General features: G+C 38.9%; 1 protein-coding gene across 1 annotated transcript; it reads right to left on the bottom strand.

Moving 5' to 3' along the window:
* Window positions 1–5,229: 5,229 nt before the first annotated feature.
* Window positions 5,230–8,129, bottom strand: LOC132639265 (uncharacterized). The gene is made up of 4 exons (XM_060355726.1): window positions 7,404–8,129; window positions 6,817–7,023; window positions 6,081–6,576; window positions 5,230–5,312 (listed from the first exon to the last, which is right to left on the bottom strand). The coding sequence occupies exons 1-4, from the start codon at window positions 8,127–8,129 to the stop codon at window positions 5,230–5,232; spliced, it is 1,512 nt and encodes a 503-aa protein (XP_060211709.1).
* Window positions 8,130–26,520: the final 18,391 nt, after the last annotated feature.

The following is a 26,520-nucleotide window of genomic DNA, read 5'->3' as shown; positions in this document are numbered from 1 at the left end:
CCTTTTCATGATATGTGTCAATTACTTGAATGTATATCAGTGCATGTGTGTACTTATGATTATGATTAATTTATGTTAAGTGAATGACTAAGTTCAGAGTACTCTCTAACCCTTAATATTTCCTTTCCCCTTTGTGTGGCATGTGAAAAACGCCGAGGACATTTGGGCCGTCACTTCCCACTTTTGAAACCTGTTAGGCCCAAGGCCCAACTCTTATTTATTTGATCGAGTTTGGAGATAAGGGAGGCTAATATTTGCATTTGAAGGCCGACCTATTGGTGAAAATAGGTAACTGGTGGGGTTAGGTAGGCCCACCAGCCTAACTCTCCTCTATTTTTATTTTTATTATGTGCAATGTATTTGTAAAACACTTGTATAGTATTGAAACCCCTATGAATGTTAGAACTTATGAAACATACTTAGTATTATTAGGAAGTCGCCTAAATGTGCATTCGTGTTTTGATGATCGTTAAACTGTTTCAGAATCAGATAGAGACCTGGTTTGTGATCTGCTCTCTGTGCACCTTGCACTGTCAGCAGAGACATGTGCAAAGTTGTGCCACTCACTGTACACAAGTACAACAGTGAGTTGGCCCATGCTTTTGGTCAAAATTAAAGAGTGATCTGTTTTCACCCTACATGCTCCCACTATATATACAACATGATGGCAACATATTGAGCAGACTTGAAAACTTAATCTAAATCGTGCAAAGCAGCCAACAAAAGTTCTCAAGATCTCACAAGAACAAAGTCACCTACAAATTGAAGAACCTGATCCAGACACAAGATTTAGTCTAAGTTCTCTACATTGTTTAGAGTCTTTGTTCGTTTGTACTTAAATTGTAAACTTACTCTTCTCTTTAAAGGAAGTTGTTAGTAGGTAGATCAAAAGTCTCAAAGGGTGCTTATTGGAAGTGTGTTTCCTCAAGCTGTTGAGTGGTACATTAGGCTAGGATTAGTCTAAGTGTATTAGTGTCCTTAGCTAGAGTTAGATAAGTGGAGTTGTTTGCAATCGGAGTATTGCAAGGGTTGAGGGACTAGGGAGTTAGTTCTTAGGTTACAAAAGCGCTATCGTAAGGGTGATGGATTATAGGAGTTAGTTCCTAGATTATGATAGAGTTGTAACTTGAAATTGCTCAGTGTAGTAGAGTTGAAATCCTACTGGGGTAGGTCGTGGGTTTTAATCCCTTGAGCAAGGATTTTTCCATGGTAATATCTTGTCTTATGTACTTACTGCATTGCATAAGGGAACTGGTACTCAACCAGGTCCCTCCATACATTGTTTGGTGGACGCATAGCCTATATCAATTGGTATTAGAGCAGGTTCTTTCTAAAAGGTTAACACCTAGAAAGGATCTTCATCATGTCTAGTTCACTAAACCAAATAAAGAGAGAGTACATCACATGTCCTCTAAGATTCAGTGCAGAACACTATGACTGTGAAGGCTAGAATGGTAGACTTCATCACTGCTGAGGATCTAGAACTGTGGAACATCATTTGTGATGGTCCTTGTGCTTTTTCTCACCAAAGCCATACTCTGCGCCAAGACCAGAGAGCTAAGAACATTCTTCTTCAAAGTTTTAGATCAAAGGAGAACAATATGGTTTCTTCCTGTAAAACAGCAAAGGAAATCTAGGAAGCTCTTAAAAGTACATGTGTTGGAATTGACAAAATCAGCACAAAGCTTGGATCTCTTAAGATGAAGGATGGAGAGACCCACTCAAGATCCAGAAAGAAGAAATAGCCTTGATGATGAGAATAAGAGTGAGTCAAGCGATGATTACTTAGAAATTGCATATCTCACTCACAGATTTCAAGGAATCGTTCAAAAAAATGATGAATCTTTGAAGAGAAGGAGTAATAGTAAAGATCTCAAGGATAACTCCAATGAGACAACTATGGGAAGTCAGAAATCTGTCAAAAAGGTAACAGAGAGAAGGGCAGCTAAGAAATTGATGAGGGAGGCCTTAACTGCATGGAGCGATTCAATGAGGGAATCTGAAGATGAAGTTGACTCGAGTAATACACCTAAGGGTGGAGTCAATTATGAAGCCTTAATGAGTAACTTGAATCCTTGTTTCCTAAAAGAATCAAGGACTTGCTAAAGAAAAGAAGGATTTAATTGAGAAGTTTGACAATACCGAACAAGAGAGTTATGATATAGTCGTCAGCATCGTAGATCTACAAGATCAAGTGGAAGAAGTTACCAAGGAAAATTGTATACTAAACGGCCAGATCAAAGAGCTGATGAATACAATTTATGGAAGGAATGAGATAGAAAAAGGAGATCAGGTAGGGCATAAAGGTAGACAAGAATGTGAACCCCAAAAGATCAGCAGTCTCAATCATCCTCAAAATGAAGATACTTCCAAAAAAAGGTCAAAAGAGGAGGAACCTGGTCCGCACCAGAAAAAGGAAGACGTACCTAGTTTATAAGGAGGAAGCTCAAGCTTCAGTCGTCATCATCCTAAGGGACCCGATCTGATACGGGTTCCCAAACGGAGCCAGTAGTTTAGTTTGGAGACCTGGGTGAGAAAAGGATAGTCAAAAGGTAGCATATGAAGTGTGGTTACTCAAAATCCTTTTGAAAAACTTGAAGAATGTCATCTCACTCAAGGAACTCTGAGGGGAGTGTGCGCTTTTGAAAAACACTCTCCTATTATATAGAATCTCCTTGCTGCTAAAGAAAATGCAACAAGGTTCACAAAACTCAGGGAGAAGTTATTTCTTCATGGATGCTGAGTGGAGCAAGCACAAAGGGACCTAGTCCCCGTGACTCAGGTTAGTAGTCTTTCTAATGCTTTTATGTGCTAAATTGCTAAAATACCATGTCATTAAAACTCCTCTCGCCCTCTTTTCAAAACTTAAGACCAAACATTACATCCTCTCCTGAACCGAACTGGTTTGCAAGAAAACTATAGTGATCCCTGTTGACATCTAATTTTCACCTCATAAAACGCGTATTCTAATTTTTAAATTTCTCGAGTCCAAGACGGAGTAATGATGCCTTTTAAAATCTTAAAAATTTAAAAATCCCGAGAAAATTGCAAAAAATTGACGTTTAATTATTATTCTGTAAAATTGACAATTACAAGAAATTATGAGTTATTTATTTTCATAAATGTAAGTCGAAAAGAAGATGTGTATCCCGCTCCGTCTAAATTCGGGAAATTCAATAATTGAAACGACGTACGAATTACGGTTTGTTTTTTACCGCATTTTTTCACATCCTTAAAAATTATCCGGAACTCTATCAATGTTAGGGTCGTTTTGAAACTAATATTCTAAATTTGCGAGTTTTAAATTTTAAATTAGCATAAAATAAGTATGTTTTAAAAAAAAAGGGGAATGAAAGTTTGTAAAAACAAACTTTCACCCCCCCCCCCCTCTTCATTTTCCTTAGCCCGACCCTCCCTTTCTCTTTTCAGGCGACAATGGAGATTAGGTTTCCGATTTTCATTAAGCCATTTTCATGGCCATTTGTCACGACCCGAATGCCGCTAAGTCGTGCGGGCACCTACTATATCCCACCTCGGTAGGAGAACCCTTCCCTTAATCAGTTATACCGCAATAATTACTAAATAAAGCGAAATTAATGAAGAGTCTAACATACATTATAAATACCATGTGCGGAATTCCCAATTCTAAATACCACCCAAGGAAAATGGTCAGAAATAGTACCAGAGACACTGATTAACGTGTCTGAATAATACATGAGTCTCAAAACTAGAAATACTGTCTAAGGATCAAAGTAAGACAAGTAGTAAAGAAGGAGTCCCAGGGGTGGCGGACTCGTCCAATAAGCTCACCCTAGCAAACTCCGCAGATAGCCTCGGGATCAATGTCGAGGTGCAGAAGTGGTACCGATCTCGTACTCTGCACTCTAAAAGAATGCAGTAAGGTAGGGTCAGTACAAACACAAGTACTGATAGATATCATAGGCCGACAACAATTAACTAACATATACACAGGAAGAAACTGAAGAATAGACATGCTTGCAATCCGATACAAGTAAACATCACAATCCAATATATCAGTACAAATATAGAAGGACATGTACAGAAATACAAGGCATAAAAGGATGATATGAAGAATGAATACGCAACGCAAGGCAATACAATACAATACAATGCAATGCAATGCTCGTACACACATGCTATGGCGGTGTAGATCGTCGCCCAACAGCCATGACCCATGGGGGACCCGCGAATTCCATGTACCACTCTCACGATCCCGGTAAGGACTTCAGGCCTCGTTTACGCTCACGATCCCGGTAAGAACCTCGGGCCTCGTGTATTCTCACGATCCCGATAAGGACCTCGGGCCTCGTGTACTCTCTTCCTTATCATCACATCCAATCAATTCACAACACAACCATATAAGGCTACAAGCCAACAAATCAGTCAACAATACCAATGAACAATCGAAGTCTAACTAAAAAGGTAAGCCATAACCTACCTCGAAGCCGAACGAGAGCCATGAACAATCAAACTTGAGCTTTACCCTTCCGGAACGCTTCTGAACGATCGAAATCTAACGATTAAATATTCTATGTTAATAAATTACAATTCCATCGACAAATAGGCTCACAATTCATAAATTCTACACACACATTTTTAGGACTAGGACTCGAAACCTTCAATTACCCCAAAATCTTAATATAGGATTAACATCTCACTTTCCATGACGCAAATACCACGAGTTTAAAGGTGTACATAGAATCCAATACCCGAATATTCAATTACTTATATCCAAAATATATAAAAAAAAATGGAACTTGCTAACCTAATAACTACGACCGAAGATGAAACCATAAGCAATTTTGAGAGTAGTGTTCGCGAAACCAGAGACAATTTTTAAGAACATTATTTATCGACCCTTAAGCCATTATACATGAAACCATAATCATTAGTCATTACTACCTCATAATTACTATCCATTATTTATCAAAAAATTTTACTCCCTCCGTAAAATTTTGAAACCAGTAGAACCCAAGGTAGATAATGAATTCAATCCCCTCAATAGTATTAAAATAATATTTCTCCACAATGGTACACTCCATATACGTACTACATGAATTTGCTCCCCTGAATAATATTAAAATAATATTTCTCCACAATAGTACACTGCATATACTTACTACATTGACAAGAATGGTACCGAGTTGCATGAAGTAATTCAGATTTTAGTTTGCTACAATGATATCTCAAAAGGAAATGGCTATAAACCTAAGGTACAAATTCACCAAACCACTGGAACTGTTCAAATTCCAGGGCTACTGAGATCTTTTTGCGGTCATTTGTCAAAAAAACTAGCCCAAGTAATAATAGCAACAATTAAAAACTATTTATGCATCCACCAAATTTCTGAGTTTACAGTACATAAATGCCCCGCTATGGAAGTACTGCATTACTCAAACAAACAAAGAAGATGAAAAAGCATCCAAACGTGTAGCCTACTCATCAACCTAATGATTACTTTTTTTAAACTACTACTAGTATAGCAATTTAATTCCATGGTCACGTGAATTGGGTTGAATAATTTACCTGCAATTGGTTATGTTTTCCCTTGTTATGCAGAGTTTGTGCGCAGTCTTGTATTTTTCAACTGCTCCTAGGCTTCTTTCTTTTCTATGCAGTTAACGAATTTAGACTCTATGTAGTAGGTCTTCCACGGATGGACCACTAAGGAGAAGTTGTGTGGGCCTAATCTGATTATTTATCACAGTAGCTTCCTTAATTCATTTATTCCCTTAACCACTTCGTGTACTTTAATATTTACCCACTCCATCAAATAATATATTTACCAACTTATACCTTATATGGGTGCAAATAATATTCCTATGAATAAACTATTAACACACATTAAGTAAGTATATATACAAAATTTTACCCGTCAATTAAATAACCGAGTCACCTATCACCGCAAGCTTTAAACACCAAAATAGGGCCACCGGAAGGATGTTTTAGGAATATTAGGTCTAAAATTGCTAGACGAAAGAATGGGTCGTTACACCAGATACCAATCAAGCAATCGCTCGTCCTCGAGCGAACAAAAGAAACTTGGTGAGAGGTAATACATGAACCGCCAAATAACTGAGGGTATCTACTCCGCATATCTGCCTCGGTCTCCCAAGTAGCTTCCTCCACCGGACAATCCTTCCATTGAACTTTCACGGAGGCTATTTCTTTGGTCCGCAACTTTCTAACCTGCCTATCTAATATTGCTATAGGCTCTTCCTCATATGACAGATTCTCATCTAGCAACACCGAATCCCAGTGAATGATATAAGACCAGTCTGAATGGTATTTCTTCAACATAGAAATATGAAAAACTGGATGGACACCTGACAGGCCAGGTGGCAAGGCCAACTCATATGAAACCTCGCCAATACGACGAAGGATCTCAAATGGGCTGATATACCTGGGACTCAACTTATCCCTTTTCCCAAATCTCATGATACCCTTCATGGGTGAAACCTTCAACAAGACTTGCTCCCCCACCATAAACGCCATATCTCGGACCTTCTGATCCACATACATCTTTTGTCTACTTTGGGCTGCCCGAAGCTTTTCCTGAATAAGCTTCACTTTATCCAATGATTCTCTCAACAGATCCATACCCCATGGTCGAACCTCAAAAGTATCAAACCACCCGATAGGAGAACGACACCTCCTCCCATACAAGGCCTCAAACGGTGCCATGTCGATACTGGAATGGTAACTATTGTTGTACACGAACTCAGCTCAAGGAAAAAATTGGTCCCAATGACCACCGAAATCGATAACGCAAGCTCTCAACATGTCCTCAAGCACCTGGATAGTCCTTTCGGACTGTCCGTCAGTATGGGGATGAAATGCAGTACTAAGATCCAACTGAGTACCCAATTCTGCCTGCAAGGTCTGCCAGAAATGGGAAGTAAATTGAGTGCCTCGATCGGACATAATAGAAATAGGAACCTCGTGCAACAGCACTATCTCACGAATGTAGATCTTAGCCAACCTCTCCGCATTATAAGTAACCTGAACCGGGATGAAATATGTGGACTTGGTCAACCTATCCACAATGACCCATATGGAGTCAAACTTGCCTAAGGCCTTCGGAAGACCCACAATAAATTCCATGGCTATCCTCTCCCACTTCCACTCGAAAATGGGCATCCTCTGAAGCACGCCACCGGTCTCTGGTGCTCATACTTAACCTGTTGACAATTTCCACATCGAACCACAAAGTATGCAACATCACGCTTCATTCGACCCCACCAATAGTGCTGCCTTAAATCACGATACATCTTGGTAGCACCTGGATGAATAGAATAGCGAGAGCTATGAGCCTCCTCCAGTATCACATGAATGAAATCACCGACCCGAGGAACGCATAGCGGTCCCTTTATCCTCAAAACCCCCTCACTATCAAGCACAACCTCCTTAGCCTCACCTCGCAACACCTTGTCACGAATCTTACATAACTGAGGGTCCTCAAACTGGCTAGTCCTAATCTCCTCCAAGAGAGAAGACCTCGTCTCAAGACAAGAAAATACCCGACCCGAATGTGAAAGATCCAATCGGACAAGACGGTTAGCCAGAGTCTGAACCACCATGGCTAAGGGACGCTCAAACACTGTAAATCTCGCCAAGCTACCTATACTCTCCGCCTTGCGACTCAAGGCATCTTTCACCACATTCGCCTTACTTAGATGGTAAAGTATGGTAATATCATAATATTTTAGGAGCTCCATCCATCTACGTTGCCTGGAATTTAGATCTCTTTGAGTAAACACATGCTGCAAACTACGATGATTAGTGAACACCTCACAACGGACCACATATAAATAATGCCTCCAGATTTTCAAGGCAAAAACCACTGTCAACAACTCTAAATCATGCGTAGGGTAGTTCCTCTCATGAACCTTCAACTGTCTAGAGGCATAGGTGATGACCTTGCCCTCCTGCATCAACACAACGCCCAAACCAATACGAGATGCATCACAATAAACAGAGTAGTCCTTGCCCTCCACGGGCAGTGCCAAAATCGGAGCCGCAGTCAACAAAGCCTTGAGCCTTTGAAAGCTCTCCTCGCAACCATAAGACCATTGGAAGGGAACCTCCTTCTGAGTCAATCTTGTCATAGGGGACGCAATAGCAGCAAACCCCTTCACAAACCGGCGATAGTAACTGGCCAACCCCACAAAGATACGAATCTCGGTCACGATCGTGGGCCTCGGCCAATCTCTAACTGCCTCGATCTTTTTTGGGATCAACCATGATCCCCTACTTCGTCACCACATGGCCCAATAATGCCACCGACTCCATCCAAAATTTACACTTAGAAAATTTTGCATAAAACTCCTTCTCTTTCAACAAACCAAGGACAATCCTCAAGTGCTGCTCATGCTCCTCCTGCTCTTTGAGTACACCAGAATGTCATCAATGAACACAATAACGAAGGAGTCCAAGTATGGCTTAAAAATGCCATTCATCAAATTCATAAAAGCTACGAGGGCATACGTAAGCCCGAAAGACATCACTAGGAACTTGTAGTGACCAAGCGAGTCCTAAAGGCCGTCTTGGGAATATCTTCGGCCCGAATCTTCAACTGATGGTAGCTCGACCTCAAGTCAATATTTGAAAATACAGAAGCACCTTGAAGCTGGTCAAATAGATCATCAACGCGAGGAATAGGGTACATGTTGATAATAGTCACCTTGTTCAGCTGTCGGTAGTCAATACACATCCTCATAGTACCATCTTTCTTCTTCACAAATAGCATAGAAGCACCCCAAGAGGAGACACTCGATCTAATGAATTCTTTGTTCAGACGATCCTGAAGTTGCTCCTTCAATTCTCTCAACTCAGCCGGTGCCATCCTATAAGGTGCAATAGAGATAGGACGAGTGCCCGGCTCCAAATATATACAAAAATCGATATCACGATCGGGTGGAATACCTGGTAAATCGGCAAGAAACACCTCTGCAAACTCACAAACCACTGGCACCCACTCAAGAGACGGGGAATCTGCACTAGTATCACGAACATGCGCTAAGTAAGCTAAGCAACCCTTATCCACCAGCTTTTTCGCACGAAGGTAGGAAATAATCTTTCTCGGGGCAGGGCTAGGAGTACCCCTCCACTCTAATCTAGGAACCTGGGCATGGCCAAAGTAACAGTCTTGGCATGATAGTCCAAGATGGCGTGATATGGAGATAACCAAGTCATGCCCAATATAATGTCGAAGTCTAACATGTCCAGGATCATCAAATATACCCAAGTGTCATACCGCATGAAAGTAACTAGACAATTTCGATAAACTCTATCAACCAACACGGAATCCCCAACCGGAGTAGACACATATATAGGCAGGTCAAGATGGTCACAAGTCAAATCCCAACCCACAAAGTGATAAGTAGACACATATGAATAAGTAGACCCTGGATCAAATAAAACCGAAGCCGGCCGACGACGAACAGAAATAGTACCTGAGATCACAGCATCTGAAGCCTATGCTTCTGGTCTACCCGGAAAAGCATAACACTGCGCGCCACCCCGGCCACTCTAAACAGACTGTACCCCACCCCTGGAGCCATGAGTACCACCTCTCCTGGACTGGTGTCCTCCGCTCGATGACTGAAAACCACCGCGACCTGAATGAGCACCGCCCCACCCTGAAGAACCACCCCAGGTACCAGTAGACACCGGAGTCCTTGGAGCCTGAAACCTGGAACCCTGCTGAGCCCCACTCTGTCTAGCACGAGAGCAAAATCTAGACATGTACCCCGAATCGCCACAACCCTAGCAAACCCTAGGCTCGGAACACTGATGAATGGAGGCTGAAGATCCGGAAGGGCTCTCACGGGCAGCTGACCTAGAAAATGAACCTCCCTGAGACTGGCCAACCCCATATCCACCCTGCCTGGGATGACCACTAGAAGAAGTCTGCAAAGCTGACTGCACCGGACGACTTGGGACCAAATGATAGGACCTCGAAGACTGACCCCCACTGCGGTAACTAAAACAACCACTATACTGCCCCTGATAACGAGCCTTCTTCTCACTCGATCCTCCCTGAGCTCGGACCTGGGCAGCCTCAATACTAATTGCATGATCAACAACCTTCTGCCAAGAAGCCTCAGGAGTCACATGCTGAAGACAATGAACATGAATATCAAGAGAGAGTCCATTCACAAATATACGGACCCTCTCCTCATCCGTCAGAATCATATGGGTATCATACCTCGCCAAAAATAGAAACCTAGCCTCATACTCGGCTACAGACATCCCCCTCTGCTGAAGGTGAGTAAACTCCTCCTTACGCTGCTCTATCAAGAGGCGAGGTACATACTTGTCAAGAAAAAACCTAATGGAACTGAGCCCAAGTGAGAGGAGGTGAACCAGCTGGCCTTCTATCCACATAATACCTCCACCAAGTCTTCGCATCATCGCAAAGCTAGAACGTAGTGTAGTCAACTCGGGTCTCCACAATACCAATTTGGTATAGACTTTCATGCAAATCTACAATAAACTCGTATGTGTCCTCACCCCGGGCGCCGTGAAACCTGGGTGGCTCCATCTTCAGGAACCTCCAAATGAGCTCATGATCACGATGAGTCAATGTCTGTACAACAAATGGCCACGGAACGCCTTCGGGGGCACAAAATCCATCCATACGCGGGGTCATAGCAGCGGCAGGCTGCATCCCAAGAGTCTGTCCCTGCTCCGGAGTGTGCAGACCCGTTTGAGTGTGAGAACCTCCAGTAGCAGCACCCCCAGCAGTCCGCTAGCTCTCCAAATGAAGAAGAATACGGGCCAACGTATCCTGAACCGATGGGTCTGACATATACTAGGGGTGAGTCTGGGCTGGCCCCAAACCTCCCCCATCCTGCTCCTCAACCTCGGGCTCACGCTCAGGAGATAGCGAGGGCGCCCATCTCTGTCCAGCTGCAGGAGTCTTGTCCCTGGCTGGTGCAGCACCGCGACCTCTGGCACGGCCACGACCCCTAGCTCGTCCTCGACCTCTACCTTGAGTGCCGACCACAACAATGGGCTCGGGCTCAACATCCCTCACATGACCAGCTCGTGTATTCATCACCATCTAAGAGAGAATAGAGAGGAATCAGATAATTCAAGTGTTCGAGATACCAATCAGAATAAAGTAGCACGAAAGAATCAAGAAAATTGAGGTTTCCTAAATGCCTTATATCCTCTTGCAGATAAGTACGGAGCTCATCGTACCCATCCACAAGACTCTATTAGGCAAGCTCTTGTACTTATAGACCGGGTAACCTAGGCTCTGATACCAACTTGTCACGACCCAAATGCCGCTAAGTCGTGCGGGCACCTACTATATCCCACCTCGGTAGGAGAACCCTTCCCTTAATCAGTTATACCACAATAATTACTAAATAAATCGAAATTAATGAAGAGTCTAACATACATTATAAATACCATGTGCGGAATTCCCAATTCTAAATGCCACCCAAGGAAAATGGTCAGAAATAGTACAAGAGCCACTGATTAACATGTCTGAATAATACATGAGTCTCAAAACTAGAAATACTGTCTAAGTATCAAAGTAAGACAAGTAGTAAAGAAGGAGTCCCACGGGTGGCGGACTCGTCCAATAAGCTCACCTAGCAAACTCCGCAGATAGCCTCGGGATCAATGTCGAGGTGCAGAAGTGGTACCGATCTCGTACTCTACACTCAAAAAGAATGCAGCAAGGTAGGGTCAGTACAAACACAAGTACTGGTAGATACCATAGGCCGACAACAATTAGCTAACATATACATAAGAAGAAACTGAAGAATAGACATGCTCGCAATCCGATACAAGTAAACATCACCATCCAATATATCAGTACAAATATAGAAGGACATGTATAGAAATCCAAGGCATAAAAGGATGATATGAAGAATGAATACGCAACGCAAGGCAATACAATACAATACAATGCAATGAAATGCCCGTACACACATGCTATGGCGGTGTAGATCGTCGCCCAACAGTCGTGACCCATGGGGGACCCGCGAAGTCCATGTACCACTCTCACGATCACGGTAAGGACCTCAGGCCTCGTTAACTCTCACGATCCCGGTAAGAACCTCGGGCCTCGTGTATTCTCACGATCCCAATAAGGACCTCGGGCCTCGTGTACTCTCTTTCTTATCATCACATCCAATCAATTCACAACACAACCATATAAGGCTACAAGCCAACAAATCAGTCAACAATACAAACCTAGTCCATCCCAACTTCGTACCCGAAAGCGTACATGCTTTCTCCGACAGTATCTAACTATACATATGTTTTGCTAATCGAAGTCTAACTAAAAAGGTAAGCCATAACCTACCTCGAAGCCGAACGAGAGCCACGAACAATCAAACTTGAGCTTTACCCTTCCGGAACGCTTCCGAACGATCGAAATCTAACGATTAAATATTCTATGTTAATAAATTACAATTCCATCCACAAATAGGCTCACAATTCATAAATTCTCATATATATATATATATATATATATATATATATATATATATATATATATATGTATATACACATTTTTAGGACTAGGACTCGAAACCTTCAATTACCCCAAAATCTTAATATAGAATTAACATCTCACTTTCCATGACGCAAATACCACGAGTTTAAAGGTGTACATAGAATCCAATACCCGAATATTCAATTACTTATATCCAAAATATATAAAAAAAATGGAACTTGCTAACCTAATAACTACGACCGAAGACGAAACCATGAGCAATTTTGAGAGTAGTGTTCGCCAAACCAGAGACAATTTTTAAGAACATTATTTATCGACCCTTAAGCCATTATACATGAAACCATAATCATTAGTCATTACTACCTCATAATTACTATCCATTATTTATCAAAACAATTTACACCCTCCATAAAATTTTGAAACCAGTAGAACCCAAGGGAGATAATGAATTCAATCCCCTCAATAGTATTAAAATAATATTTCTCCACAATGGTACACTTCATATACGTACTACATGAATTTGCTCCCCTGAATAATATTAAAATAATATTTCTCCACAATAGTACACTGCATATACTTACAATATTGACAAGAATGGTACCGAGTTGCATGAAGTAATTCAGATTTTAGTTTGCTACAATGATATCTCAAAAGGAAATGGCTATGAACCTAAGGCACAGATTCACCAAACCACTGGAACTGTTCAAATTCTAGGGCTATTGAGATGTTTTTGCGGTCATTTGTCAAAAAAACTAGCCCAATTAATAATAGCAACAATTAAAAACTATTTATGCATCCACCAAATTTCTGAGTTTACAGTACATAAATGCCCCGCTATGGAAGAAGTACTGCATTACTCAAACAAACAAAGAAGATGAAAAAGCAGCCAAACGTGTAGCCTACTCATCAACCTAATGATTACTTTTTTAAAACTACTACTAGTACAATAATTTAATTCCATAATCACGTGAATTGGGTTGAATAATTTACCTGCAATTGGTTATGTTTTCCCTTGTTGTGCAGAGTTTGTGCGCAGTCTTTTATTTTTCAACTACTCCTAAGCTTCTTTCTTTTCTATGCAGTTAATGAATTTAGACTCTATGTAGTAGGTCTTCTACGGATGGGCCACTAAGGAGAAGTTGTGTGGGCCTAATCTGATTATTTATCACAGTAGCTCCCTTAATTCATTTATTCCCTTAACCACTTCGTCTACTTTAATATTTACCCACTCTATCAAATAATATATTTACCAACTTATACCTTATATGGGTGCAAATAATATTCCTATGAATAAACTATTAACACACATTAAGTAAGTATATATACAAAATTTTACCCGTCAATTAAATGACCGTGTCACCCATCACCGCAAGCTATAAACACCAAAATAGGGCCACGGGAAGAATGTTTTAGGAATATTAGGTGTAAAATTGCTAGACGACCAAATGGGTCGTTACACCATTCCACGGTTAATTCTTTAGGGGTTTTGTTCCCCTCTCTGTCTTAAGGCTATTATCAGTGTTAGTTTCATGTTTTACTTGTATTTTAGTGCTTAATCAAGTTCCTAATGGGATGTTACCCCAAAATCCTCCGTGTCATAGGAGCCATGAACAGAAGCCTTCGAGCTTGCTATTATCTTGAGCACCATGACACTAAATGGGGGTATTTGAGGGGAAACTCCCATTGGATACGGTTAAAAGGGACCTAGGGTGATTACTCGTTCAAATTAAGTATGATTTTGGGGTTTCTATCCATTGTAGTACGTTTTTTTTGGATTTTTACCTGTTAGTTTATTATTATCGTTAATTTTCCATCTTATTTGTTTTATATAGTGACTAGGCATACTATTCAGTGACTCCCCTTAAATTTACAGATTTTGAATTAAGTTTTTAGTACAAATGGGTTGGATTTTTGTTTGTATTGTGAGGTGTACATCTCCTTATTGGATAATGGTACTATTTGTACAATTTTGCAAAAATCCCTTATCCAATTTTTCCTGAAATTTGAATTTTTTAAGATTTGGGTGGGGGGGATTTCTGCTTTGAGAGACATACCCTACCATTTCTACCCTGGAACCCTTTGAATTTGCCTATATATAGAAAGTCTTGTTATCATTCTAGGGGCCAGATTTTCATACCTTAAAAGAAATACTAAGCATATTATCCTATATACTACAATACACAATAGAGAATACTAAGATACATTACTCTATAACCTATACTACTTAAAGATACAAAACTATTTTCTCTAAAAAATTGAAGAAAGGTATTAAAGGACTTGGTTGGTGTTGAAGCTTGGATTTCAATCCCTCTTTTGATCTTTAGGTTTCCCTATAAAAAGGTAATATCTTTATTCTAGCTTATTTCGTTCCTATTCTAGCTTAGTTATATGTATTAATGTTGTTTATGGTTGTTTAAAAGCTGCTTTAGTTAATGTGTTATTGAGTTTATTAAGCTACTGTGTTATAATGTTAATATAATGATCTTCAAAAGATTCTAAGTAGTAACTACTAGGTAGTAAGGTTAAAAAAGATGAAGTAGGATGTTAGTTTTGGTCCCTGGTTATTGTTACATTGGCTATTTAAGGTTCTGAGGCTTTATTTTTCATTTTTGTGCGTTTGGTTGTTGCTTTTATGGATTTTGTGGATTCCCAGTCTTAATATGATTGTTTTAGTTCATTTCTGAATAATCTTTAAATGAGATATAGATTACCTATTTTTTAATATAGATGGCTGCCAATCTTTTGTCTAAAACTATCTTGAAAACCTGAAAATAGGGATTGTGTTTCCTATGTGTGTTGTTTGTAGCTAAAATCCACTTTAATAGTGTTTTGAAGTAAAACGAACACCCTCTGAAATGACTGAATGGTTTTCAAAATAGAATAGGTTTAAAAAATGGAAGTTGAGTCTATGTTTCCTTTTTGAGTGAGTTTGTTTTGTACACACCTTTGAAACTTTAGGAGTTGTATATGTTCTAATCTTGTATGTCCCTTTTGGATTGATTTAAAACTAAAAAAAATGATTATGAAAATTTGAAATGTGATTGTGTGTTTCTGTGCTGTCTACACGTATTGAAATAGAAGGCATTAGGCCTTTATTTGCTAGCCTCATCTATTTTGAACCTGTCTTCACCCTTTTAAGATTGATTTCTTTCAAAAAAAAATATAGTTTTTATGACTAAATGACTGTCAAAACTGGAAAAAAAAACCCTGTGTGCCTTTGTGACTGCCCTGCCTCATTTATGCATATTTTGTTATCTCTGAATCATTTTTTAGTCTTAGAAAAAGGTAAAAGAAAAAATGATTCTCTTAACTTGCTCTGTGAATCTTGAAACTGTTAAGTATGATTTGAAGCCTCTAAAACTAAGGGCCTGTCCAGAAGATATGGACTTGATGGATTGATGACTTGTATAGTTGTTTTTGGGATAGTTTGGGTCTGGTTTAGTCTTGTGTGTATGCTATTTACTCCCCTAAGTCACTATGTGATATGCTTTAAGGGTTTGCCTTAACTAGGTAGACTGTAATCCCTTTTGCTCACCAAATCATATAGAAGTTAGGAATATAAGGAAAAACTAAAATTTGAACCTTTAAAAGGAATTTTGAAACTAAGTGCAGTGATATTTTAGGACCTTCTTTCTATCCTTTCCTATGTTTGATCCTGCAACTTGCATATGTTGTTCCCTATACATTTTTTTCCTATACTGCTCTTGAATACACCATTTTGAGACCTATGAGAAGTAACATGAACCTCTCTTGATCACCTTGTGAACACTGAATCATCTTTGTGTATTATCCTTAGTTGTATGCTTGACATAGACTGCCATGTGCTTACGATTAAAAGGAACAATCTCAAATAGACCAAGATCCAATTTCGAGTCATTTCTTGGTGAACATGATCTGCCATAATCTCTTCGATCCTTTCATTTATGTGCCAGAATAGAGAGAGATTTGGTAGGAAAGTCTGTTTATATTGTTGGGCCATACTAGGTCCCTGAGAATTAGTTTAAGACTAAACCTTTCCTTTAGGATTTTACCTAAGTGCTTAGAGCTTGTGACAGTTGCTATAGCCTAAGTTCATGCTTTGACTTGCACCACTGTTTTAGACTAAGTTTTTTAATCAAAATCTCCCTGTCTGAAGCTATATAATGAACTTGTTAAAAATTGGATTTTGCTATGCCTAGTGTAATGTTAAAAACTGAAATCAAAACTTCTTTGCAAAAACAAATATAGCACCCACTCACTTGTACCTACTTTTGTAATCTGTTTATGAATTTTTGTTGTTCACATACATGACTTCCCACCTCTATTTGTTTCTTTGTTGTGAACCCATGATTAAAATGATTGTTTTGAGCCTAGGTTGGTATCATGAACCCATTATGACAATAGTGTAGGCTTTTGGGGACCTGCGATTGCTCCTAATGAGTTTTCTACTATTGTGACTTGCCATGACAATAGTTAAACCATGTTTACACCTAGGAAAGCTTCATGTTCCCTTTTACTTTCTTGTGAGCTTGCTGGCCTTGTCTTAACCACCCATTATACCTCAATTGGATCTTGTTTGATCCTACCTTTGTGTCAAACTTATCTGCTTAAATTCTGAGAATGTAACTAAGTTGAAAGCCATCATTTTGAAACCCTGCAAATGTTTTTTCTATGGAACTGCTTATATACTGAAATGACCTTTGATATTAACTAAGACCTTTGGGACCAAATGCTGGAGCTTAAACTAGAATTCAAGGACTTAGGGAACATTAGGTACCTGTGTTTTGAATCTGATTGATACCTAGATTTGTTTAAGCTAAAATTGGCATTAAAATGACTTTCAACATTAAAAACTTGCCCCTGTGACCCTTGGTGAGTGGTGAATGGGTTCAGAAAGGTTTTCTAGCACTGGTTTTGGTTTTCTGATTGGCCTAAAAATGAAACCTTGACTAGATCATTCATTACCCTGTCTATATTAACTGGTGATTTCCTAAAAAGAGCTAGAAATTAAGATCTTAAGTACGATGATTATGGCATTTGCCTTGTCTTTTATCATTCTTGTGTCTATATTGCTTCCCCTTGCTGTTTCATTTGTTGTTGTTGCTTGTTTAGCCATTTTGAAGCTTGTCATGCCCCCTTGTCCATGCCATTGCTGTCTTCTGAGTTATGACATTTGATATGCCAAATTATCTGCCCTGGCATTACTCAAAACTGCTTGATTTTCTTCTTTTTTTCTTGCTAAATGACTCTGTGACACCCTTGTTCTGTGTTTTTAACTAGTCCTAGAACTGGTTGTTTGTTTTGCCTTACTTAATAGTTAAAACATCAAGTTGAAAATTGTAGGATTACTGGGTAGGTTTAAAGATTTTCTGTGTGATTTAAGTAAGTTGTTTGAGGGTTAATATCAGTCGAATATATATTGTATATTGAGGTGTATAGAGGTTATGCCCTTTCATGGGTTTTTCTCTCTATATTTATGAGTATATCAGTGGTATATCATGTATACCCTAACCTGACACTTAGAAAAAATTGAAAGAAATGGCTTTGGGCCTGCCGCTTATATTCTGGGCCTGTTGCTTTTAGGCCCTTCTGTTACACCTTGGAAAATTCCCCGTTAGCATACAGTGAACAGGCTAGCGAAGAGCACGAGGTATACAATGATTCGGATAAGTAAGAAATAGCATTTGATGATCTTAATCGAGATTCAAAGACATTTGACCAAAAGAAAGAAGCTTGGTAAAGAAAGTAAATGATATGTTATGTGTCGGGTAGGAATTTTGGACGACGAGTTAATGATGGCATAATGATGTCTTAGAAACGAGCAATGACGTCCCTTAGATTGGTATTGAGGTGTTAAACAAGTGTCAAGAAGGTTCCATAAGGATCGGAGATCAAACGAGTTGACGAGAACGAAAACGGAACAACTGGGCACTATACGGCCCAACATACGGACCGTATAAAATATACTGGCCATATGTTAGGCCGTATATTTAGCCAAGGGGGCACCACCTACTGGACCAAACATACGGCCACACATACGGCCCGTATAAAAGGTACGGACCGTATGTTGGTCTGTATAAGTTGGTCGGGACAGCTTTCAATTTAATATAAGGGACCCTTTCTCATTTCATTTAATTTCATTCCCACTCTCTACACTTCAATAAAGCTCTAGAACACTCTCCAATATTCATCTACGAGAAATCAAAGGGAATCAATGATCAACTACATCAAAACCATGAAAACAAGGGTATGAAACCTAGTGAAAGTCATCCAAGCCAAGAAATCCCAAGAGAAATGAAGTAGGGTTTTGGTGCTAGAAGAGTATTCCCATTCAAGGCTTGTTCATCCATCATCTAAGGTAAGTTTCATGACCATACCATGTTGTTTAAGGTATTGGAAGGCTAAGACACTTGAATTGTAGAAAGACATAGAAAATGGATCATAAATGAGTGAATAGTGTCATTGTTGAATAGTGGTTGGGATGAATGATGAATGTTGGTATGTTGTGATTGTGAATACGTTATAAATGACATTTAGACCATGGAATAAGTATTATATATGATAAAACGCGATAATGAGCTATAATCATAATTGTGGAGAAATTGAAGAGAAATGGTGAATTGTGGTAAATGTAGATAAATGATGATTGTTGGTTGCAATATTGTGAATGTTGTTGTGAGCGTTTGGGAGTTGATATAGAATGTGGGGAAAATAGTAGGAACAAAGGAAATGCTGCCCAATTTTCCCTAGAAATAGTAACACGTTCTTATAGCCGATTAACTAATGTTAATGCGAATTCTCTTGAAGGTAAAAACGTGAGCATTAAAGAAGACCGAGCAAGAAATAGAGTAGTTAAACGACAAAGGTATGTGAGGCTAGTCCTTTCTTTCTATGGCATGAATCCGATGGTATGATTCTCCTTTCTCTCCATGAATTCTCTATACATACCGGAAAGTCAAGAGTCTATGATCATGAATAACTATATGAGATAAGAAATATGACATGAGTCCAATGATGATGATGATGAGCTTGAGTCTAAAGATTCTAGAGTTCATGATATGACGTCCCAATAACGCTAATGATGTCGTATGTTGTATACACTCACCTCATACATTATTCCCTTCGAGGTGAGGCAGAATACCATTAAGTCAAGTATGTCATGTATTGTATACACTCACCTTATGTATGGTCCCTTCAAGGTGAGGCAGAGTACCATAAAGTCGATGATGTTATACATTGTAAACACTCACCTTATATACTACCTCCTTTAAGGTGAGGCAGAATGCTTGTGAATGCTCCATAATGAAATCGGGGGATCACGACCTTACGTCACCCCGATAAAGTATAGTTGTCCTTGAGTCTTCATGCATGTATTATGATGAGCATATTATCATGAGCATACTATGATGAGCATATTATGATGAGCATACTATGATGAGCATATTATGATGAGCATATGATGATGATATTACACCGTACCTATATGGTCGGGCAGATATACACACCACTATAGTGGGCAGCTTATACCCCGGACGCAGGCTAATGTTATTGATTATCACACCGATCCGATATGGACGGGCAGCTTATGCTTATATATTTATGCATATATGATATGATGATGAGTGTGAGTAAGTCAGCATGTGTTATTTCTTTTAAGAGTCACAGTCAGTTACAGATTGCTTTTCATTTGATGCCTCCTCATTTCATTGATGTTTCATTATTGTTTATGCCTCTCATACTTAGTACAATGTTCGTACTGACGTCTGTTTTCTTTGGACGCTGTGTTCATGCTCAGAGGTAGGCAGGGAGGTGATCCTGATCCAGACTCATAGGAGCTAGCAGCTGATTTGAGAGCACTCCATTGTCCGGAGGTGCTTATGATTATTCTTTTGTGTACATGTATATTTTGGGCATGACGGGGTCTTGTCCCGTCCTTACGTCTAGCACTCCAGTAGAGGCTCGTAGATACGCAGTGTGGGTTATATGGTCTCACGAGATTGCTACTATGTATATATATTATTTTGATGGCCGAAAGGATTATGTATATAAAAGTATTCGTGTTTTAAAATGAAAGATGATTTCCTTACAATTTGAGCATGAATTTGATAAAAGAGCGTTAAATGAGTATGGTGAGTAATAGAACGAGCGGTGCTCGGTGGTTAGCCCCGGGTACCCGTCGCGGCCCCTAGACGGGTCGTGACACCTTTTTATTTGAGATAGCTGTTGTTTGCGGTTCATTGTATATTAGGCTTGGCCCAATGAAATGTTGTAATTCATTTTTGGCTATGTAATAGTTGTATGCTTTAATTTTGTTGTCCAAGTTTAATTTGTGGATGTGTTCTAATATTGTGTATACCCGTTTGTATCATTGTCCACCCAAACCCGTTGGTGGGCCCTAATGGGGTCCACTAACGTATCTAGATCAAGTCCGCCCCAACTTGGAGCGAAATGGAGCATACGTTGGAATTAAGACGAACCCGAGTGCATAAATATTTTCTCTTGGGCTTGGTTGGCCCAAATTCTCTATCTCCTTTGAATTACGCATTTTTAGTTATTATTTGTGTAGTTATTATGTCAATTGGGACCCTTATGAGATTGTTGTATTTTAAAGTCGCCAAAATGAGCTTACTACAAAATTAAGACTAATTTTGAGACTTTAATGCAAGTTGGGACTGATTGGACTAAAAGGACTAAAAATTGTCGATTTTTGTGGAATTTGGGACTAAAATGAACATTTATGAAACCTGTGGACTTATGACATATGAACTTTGGGACCAACATTCAAAACTGATGGGACTAATTGTGATTATTTAGACTTAGGCTAAAAGAGTAAAAAATTGACCAAAAGCTTAGAAATAAAAGATGGACTACATATATGTATATTATATGGACTATAATAGTATATCTAAATTATTTTGGGTGGACTTACGTAGAGTCCTACTTAGGCTAAGAGCCTTCGGGTATTAGCCTAAGTATTCTAGTCTGATACCCTAAATGCCCAATTTTGGGCAAAATTTTACCACTTTTGATTCTTGAAATGTGGTATTTTTGCATAAATGACTAGTTTTCATTTGCGAAAATATAAACAAAATTATTTTTATCGCAACCAATTTATATCTACATAGACATATTGGTAGAACCCGTAGGTAAACCGCAATTGAGCGGATCCTTAATATCGGGGTGCCTAATACCTTCCCGGGGGATCACCAGAACCCTTACCTAGACTATGTGTAGATTAGGTTTCTTTTAAAATAATCATAAAATAATTGTTTTGAATGAACCCCTTTCGACTCGGTTTTTCCTAATTTCCTAAAAATTAGGTGGCGACTCTAAAATAAGTCCATTTAGAACACTATTCACGTAGCAGTATATTTTTTCCTTTTCCTGGTATGATTGAGAACCGTACTTCCCTGGGATACTTTCCTTTTTAAATGAGGCAAGTGCAAACACGAATCGGAAAAAATACGACCTGCTACAATCCCTCCTCTTCTCACCAAATCTTGCCCTTATCAATCATGTCTATCAAATGAATCTGCCTCTTAAGCTGTCCCAGCCATGAACAGTTCTTCCTCACTCTTTAAGAACGCATTTCCTTTGGAACCACAGTCACCAAAATCCTCCACACCATCTCCATCTTTGAAAGACCAAAATTTGTCCTATGCACGCTTAGATTCCCTCACCACTAGTCCCTCTACAACTCAAAATGACCAAACTCACGAAAATTCAGTATGCTAATCCTTAAATCCTGTTCCATCTGGTAAACCTGATTTTGACGAGAGCGATCAAAACACTCTCTGCTTCCAAATTCCTCCAAACAACTGAGATAATCAATCCAAAGAATGATGGAGCAGAGGTATCTAGCAAAATAAGGGATTCTGAATGTGTAACTACTAAGGTCCAAAGTTCTGCTGCTGAAAAGTTGAGCTGTCAGGGCATGGGTGACTCTAAAAATACCAGTATTACTGAGGGAAATGGCATTGCAGTGGGAATTTTAGGTAACCCCATCTTCTTCAGTTGGGTTAAAGACGCAGAGGGCTCTATCTTAAATGTAGATGGTAACTTAGCAAAAAAAAAAAAAGAGTGGGACACTGTCAAATATCTTAGAGAGTGAAGTGGAAATTGTGGTTAGGTGGGTTGATGCCCTGCAAGCTGCGAGGGATGATGAAAAGGTTAAGGGGTAAGGAATTAAAATTGGACACATGCAAGAGGGACCTAGTCTCTAAACTCCAGGAGTGTTCGACACATTCATTCGTCGGAGCACTCCTACCTCAATTGAAATTCTAAACCCCTCTAGGGTGATAAAAGATAGCATCCTTGTGGTTGTGCCCTTAAAAGCCCCTTTTTCTGAGAAGGCAAGAGAGTCTAACAACTCCGTTCTTGAAATAGATTCTGATGAGGATGTATAGAGTAAACAAACAGTCAAGGAGAAGAGCATGGGCCGACCTCCTAAAAGGTAAAGGAAGCAAAGCAAGCGAGTATCACTGTTCCTCCAAAAAGAAGAGAAAGATACAAGATTTGAATGATCAAAAGCAAATCTCTGAAAGGAATGAAAAGGTGCTGCTTGGAAGAGTATCAAAAGCAAATCTCTTAAGAACACTTCAAAACATTGCAACCGTTTTCTTTTGGTCTTCTATATGGACTTAAGGTTATTATGGGCATTAAAACGACCTGGACAGAATCACTTTCAAAACTGGATTCAAATCCGAGATAAATTAGAAGCTGAAACTCAGATTTTTCAAGTAAAAAATGTCTTTCTGGATGACTTGTATAGACTTGGACAATTTTCATAAAAGTATTTCTGGGCCAAAAGCCTAAACATAAAGGGACAAAAACAAGATGAATTATACTTGGACAAATTTTGAGACACGATGGTTTTGGTGTGGAATATGTTTGACATATATGAGATTCAATGGGACTAAAATGGACTTAATAAATTTTTCCTTTCCATCATATACTTATATTATAAAAGGGAGATGTACTCTACTTATTTTCTTATATATGTAATAAAACTTATAAGAACTAAACTCATATCATTAGGACCAAACTAGCAGTGACTCTACTCGGGAGAAATCTCGAGTGTGTCTTGGTCCTGAAATGATGTGAGATGAACACTTATATGGGTTTTTGAAACCAAACCCCCCCCCCCCCCCTTTTCTAAGGGGACATTTTGTCGGTCAATGATGCTTGTTGAGTATATGTTTTCCTCGTACTCAAACTACACTTGGTGCACCTTTATGTGTGTAGAGTTAGATTTAGCTATCAGTGATGCACGCAAAGTCGTTTGAGCATAGAACTTGCTGATTTGGAGCTTTCGAGGTGAGTTGTTTGGCTGATTCGCAGCACCAAAATCCACTCTATCTTTATCTTATTTATGTCTTTTCATTTCAAGACAATTGTACTGGGATTTATCATAATTGTAGAGGCTCATGTACTGATGACATAGGTCTTGGGATGTATTTATTATTTTTCGCAGTTCTTGAGTATGAGATTATGATTAGGACTTTGATATTATTCTCACTTTACTTTTCCGCTTTAATAATTGAATCACGAGCTTAAAAATTAGTTTATGGGTCACCTACTGTGTTAGGTTTAGGTTCCATCATGACTAGTTAGATTTTTGGATTGTGACAACTTGATATCAGAACCGTAGGTTCACCGGTCTTATAAGTACAAACAATGTTTAGTAGAGTCTTGTGGATCGCTATAGAGACATCTGTACTTATCTTTGAGAGGCTATATGAGACTTAGAAAATCTCTATTATTTCATTCCTTATCGTGCGTACTTGATTCAACTTGGATTCTGAGCTTTTTTGTTTTAATCTCTTACAGATGATGAAGTTATGATCGACTGCGCCGGAGAGCAGGAGCCCACACATGCTGCTAGGGCAACTACACGAGGTAGAGGCAGGGAAAGTGGTAAAGGTAGAGCATGTGTTGCAACACTTGCTAGAGGCCGAGCACCGACAGCTGCTCAGGGCCAATGCTAGAGCCGTATCTCTTGAGCCAGGAGTTGTTCATGAGGATGAGCCGATTCCAGCAGGTGAGATTGAACTAGTACAAACAGCACCTAGATTCATTGCTATTCCTGTGCTTCAGGACACTTTGGTGCGTATGTTGGGTTTCCTTGAGAGTATGGCTCAGGCGAGCATGATAATTGATACCTGTCACTTCAGATGATTCTCAAACTGGGGCGAAGCTTGGACTCCCGACCCAGCAATTGGTCCAGGTTTTGAGCTAAGGAAACAGATGTGATCGACTATTGATCTATATACTCCCTCTGTTTCTAAATAAATGGTGTTTTCGAGTTTTTAAATTGTTTCAAAATAAGTGGTGCTTTAGGATTTCAAGAAAAATTGATATTATCCTTCAAAATTACCCTTATTTACATAATCAAAAATCCTTAATTAGGTTTTTTTTTTTCTCTAGGCATTTAATCATGGGTAAGTTAGTAAAAATATTCTTAATTTTCTAGGAGTGAGCACTTTCTTAAGGGGTGCGCATAAGCTAAAAAAACAACACTTGTTATGAAACAGAGGAATTATATTCCCAATAAAATCCACAAACAAAAGCAGCAACAACCCTTGTTTGCAAACTCAAATCCAAAGTACAATGAAAGAGTTAGGTACACTTCATTCTTCAATAATCAGCACCACTTATACCGGATGTTGGAATTAGCTTTTGCTTACCGAATGCATCCTGGACCTGTCACTAAGGTAAGGTGGGCATTCGGTATTCGGTTCGGTATTTCTAAATTTCGGGTTCGGTAATTCGGTAATCGGTAATTAAAAATAGATACCAAATACTGAACCAAAAAAGTTCGGTGCGGTTCGTAAATCAAACTTCGGTTCGGTAAATTCAAGTATGGTATTCAGGATTTACCATTCAAAAGAGAATGATCAATAATCTACTATACTAATTTAAAATGAAATGTCCAATGCTCCGTGAAAAAAGCAATCCAATGTTTCGTACATAGTTTTGGAAGCAAAATATGTCATGCAAAAGTGCAGTGCTGTTAATTGTAGCATGTCAAAGTACAACATCTCTTTAACAGCAGTAAGCAAACATTACCATTTACCAGAAATAAAAATACTAAAATCAACTTACAAAAGAAATGTCTACACACTTCCAAGTAGATCTAACTTAAGACCTTTCTTGTTTTGATTTAATGAGGACTGCCTAAAGACTTTGCTCAAAACCTAAGCTCTTGATGGACAAGCATGTGGCAAGCATCACTAAAAGTTTAAAACTAGACGACTGCTTTACGAATCAGAAAACAACAAAAACTAAAAGATCTATTCCAATGGCTAAATAACTAACATGAAGGAGGAAAGGTATAGTAATGTTGATTCACAACTCGCCTAGAATTTTATACTTTTATTTCGGTATTCGGTATTTACCGAATTACCGACCGGTATAATTGTAAATACCGAATATCGAAACCGAAATTCCGAATTTTATATTTTTATTCTCGAAAACCGAACTGAAAACTGAAATACCGAAATAGCCAGTTCGGTTCGGTAATTCGATTTTCGGTGTTTTATGCCCAACCCTACTTGTCACATGTGATGTGACACACACTCTATCTTTTGTCATTGTCTTTAGATAAATTAATCATTTAAAATACGTTTCTCTAATTATATATATTAATCTCAATACGTTGCCAAAAAAATAATCTCAATACGCCTCTATTAATTATATATGTTAGCCTCAATAAGCCGTAAAATTTTAGGCCATTTCACTTGATCTTGATAGTTATACTTACAAAACACACAAAAAGATTTTCAAAATTTAAGACAAAAATATATAATAAGACACTTTATCATACTTTACTAGCAAGTTTAAACTCCCATTTAGCCATTAGTTTTTTTTTTTTTATTTTTTTTTTTCAAAAATATTTTGAAAACATTATTTGGTTATAAAAGTGATTAGTTTTTAGCAGACTTTAATTTTTTTCAAGTTCCAAAATACGAAATATACTATTTTTTAAAAGTTTTTTACTCACAAAGCTTCAATTTCTTTTCAATCAAAATATATGACCAAAC

Source organism: Lycium barbarum, chromosome 5, assembly GCF_019175385.1.
Source record: "Lycium barbarum isolate Lr01 chromosome 5, ASM1917538v2, whole genome shotgun sequence".
Taxonomy (NCBI): Eukaryota; Viridiplantae; Streptophyta; class Magnoliopsida; order Solanales; family Solanaceae; genus Lycium; species Lycium barbarum.
The sequence above is the reverse complement of the archived record's forward strand: the minus strand, read 5'-3'. Positions and strand labels throughout refer to the sequence as shown.

Bases quoted from the DNA above. Each gene is read 5' to 3' on its own strand.
- LOC132639265 (XM_060355726.1), bottom strand. From the start codon at position 8,129: ATGACAAGATTGACTCAGAAGGAGGTTCCCTTCCAATGGTCTTATGGT. The intron at 7,024-7,403 runs GTTTTGAGGATA...ATCCCGGTTCAG, and splicing joins TTGTGCTTGATAGTGAGGGG to GTTACTTATAATGCGGAGAG. The intron at 6,577-6,816 runs GTGCTTGAGGAC...AAGCTTATTCAG, and splicing joins AGTCCGAAAGGACTATCCAG to GAAAAGCTTCGGGCAGCCCA.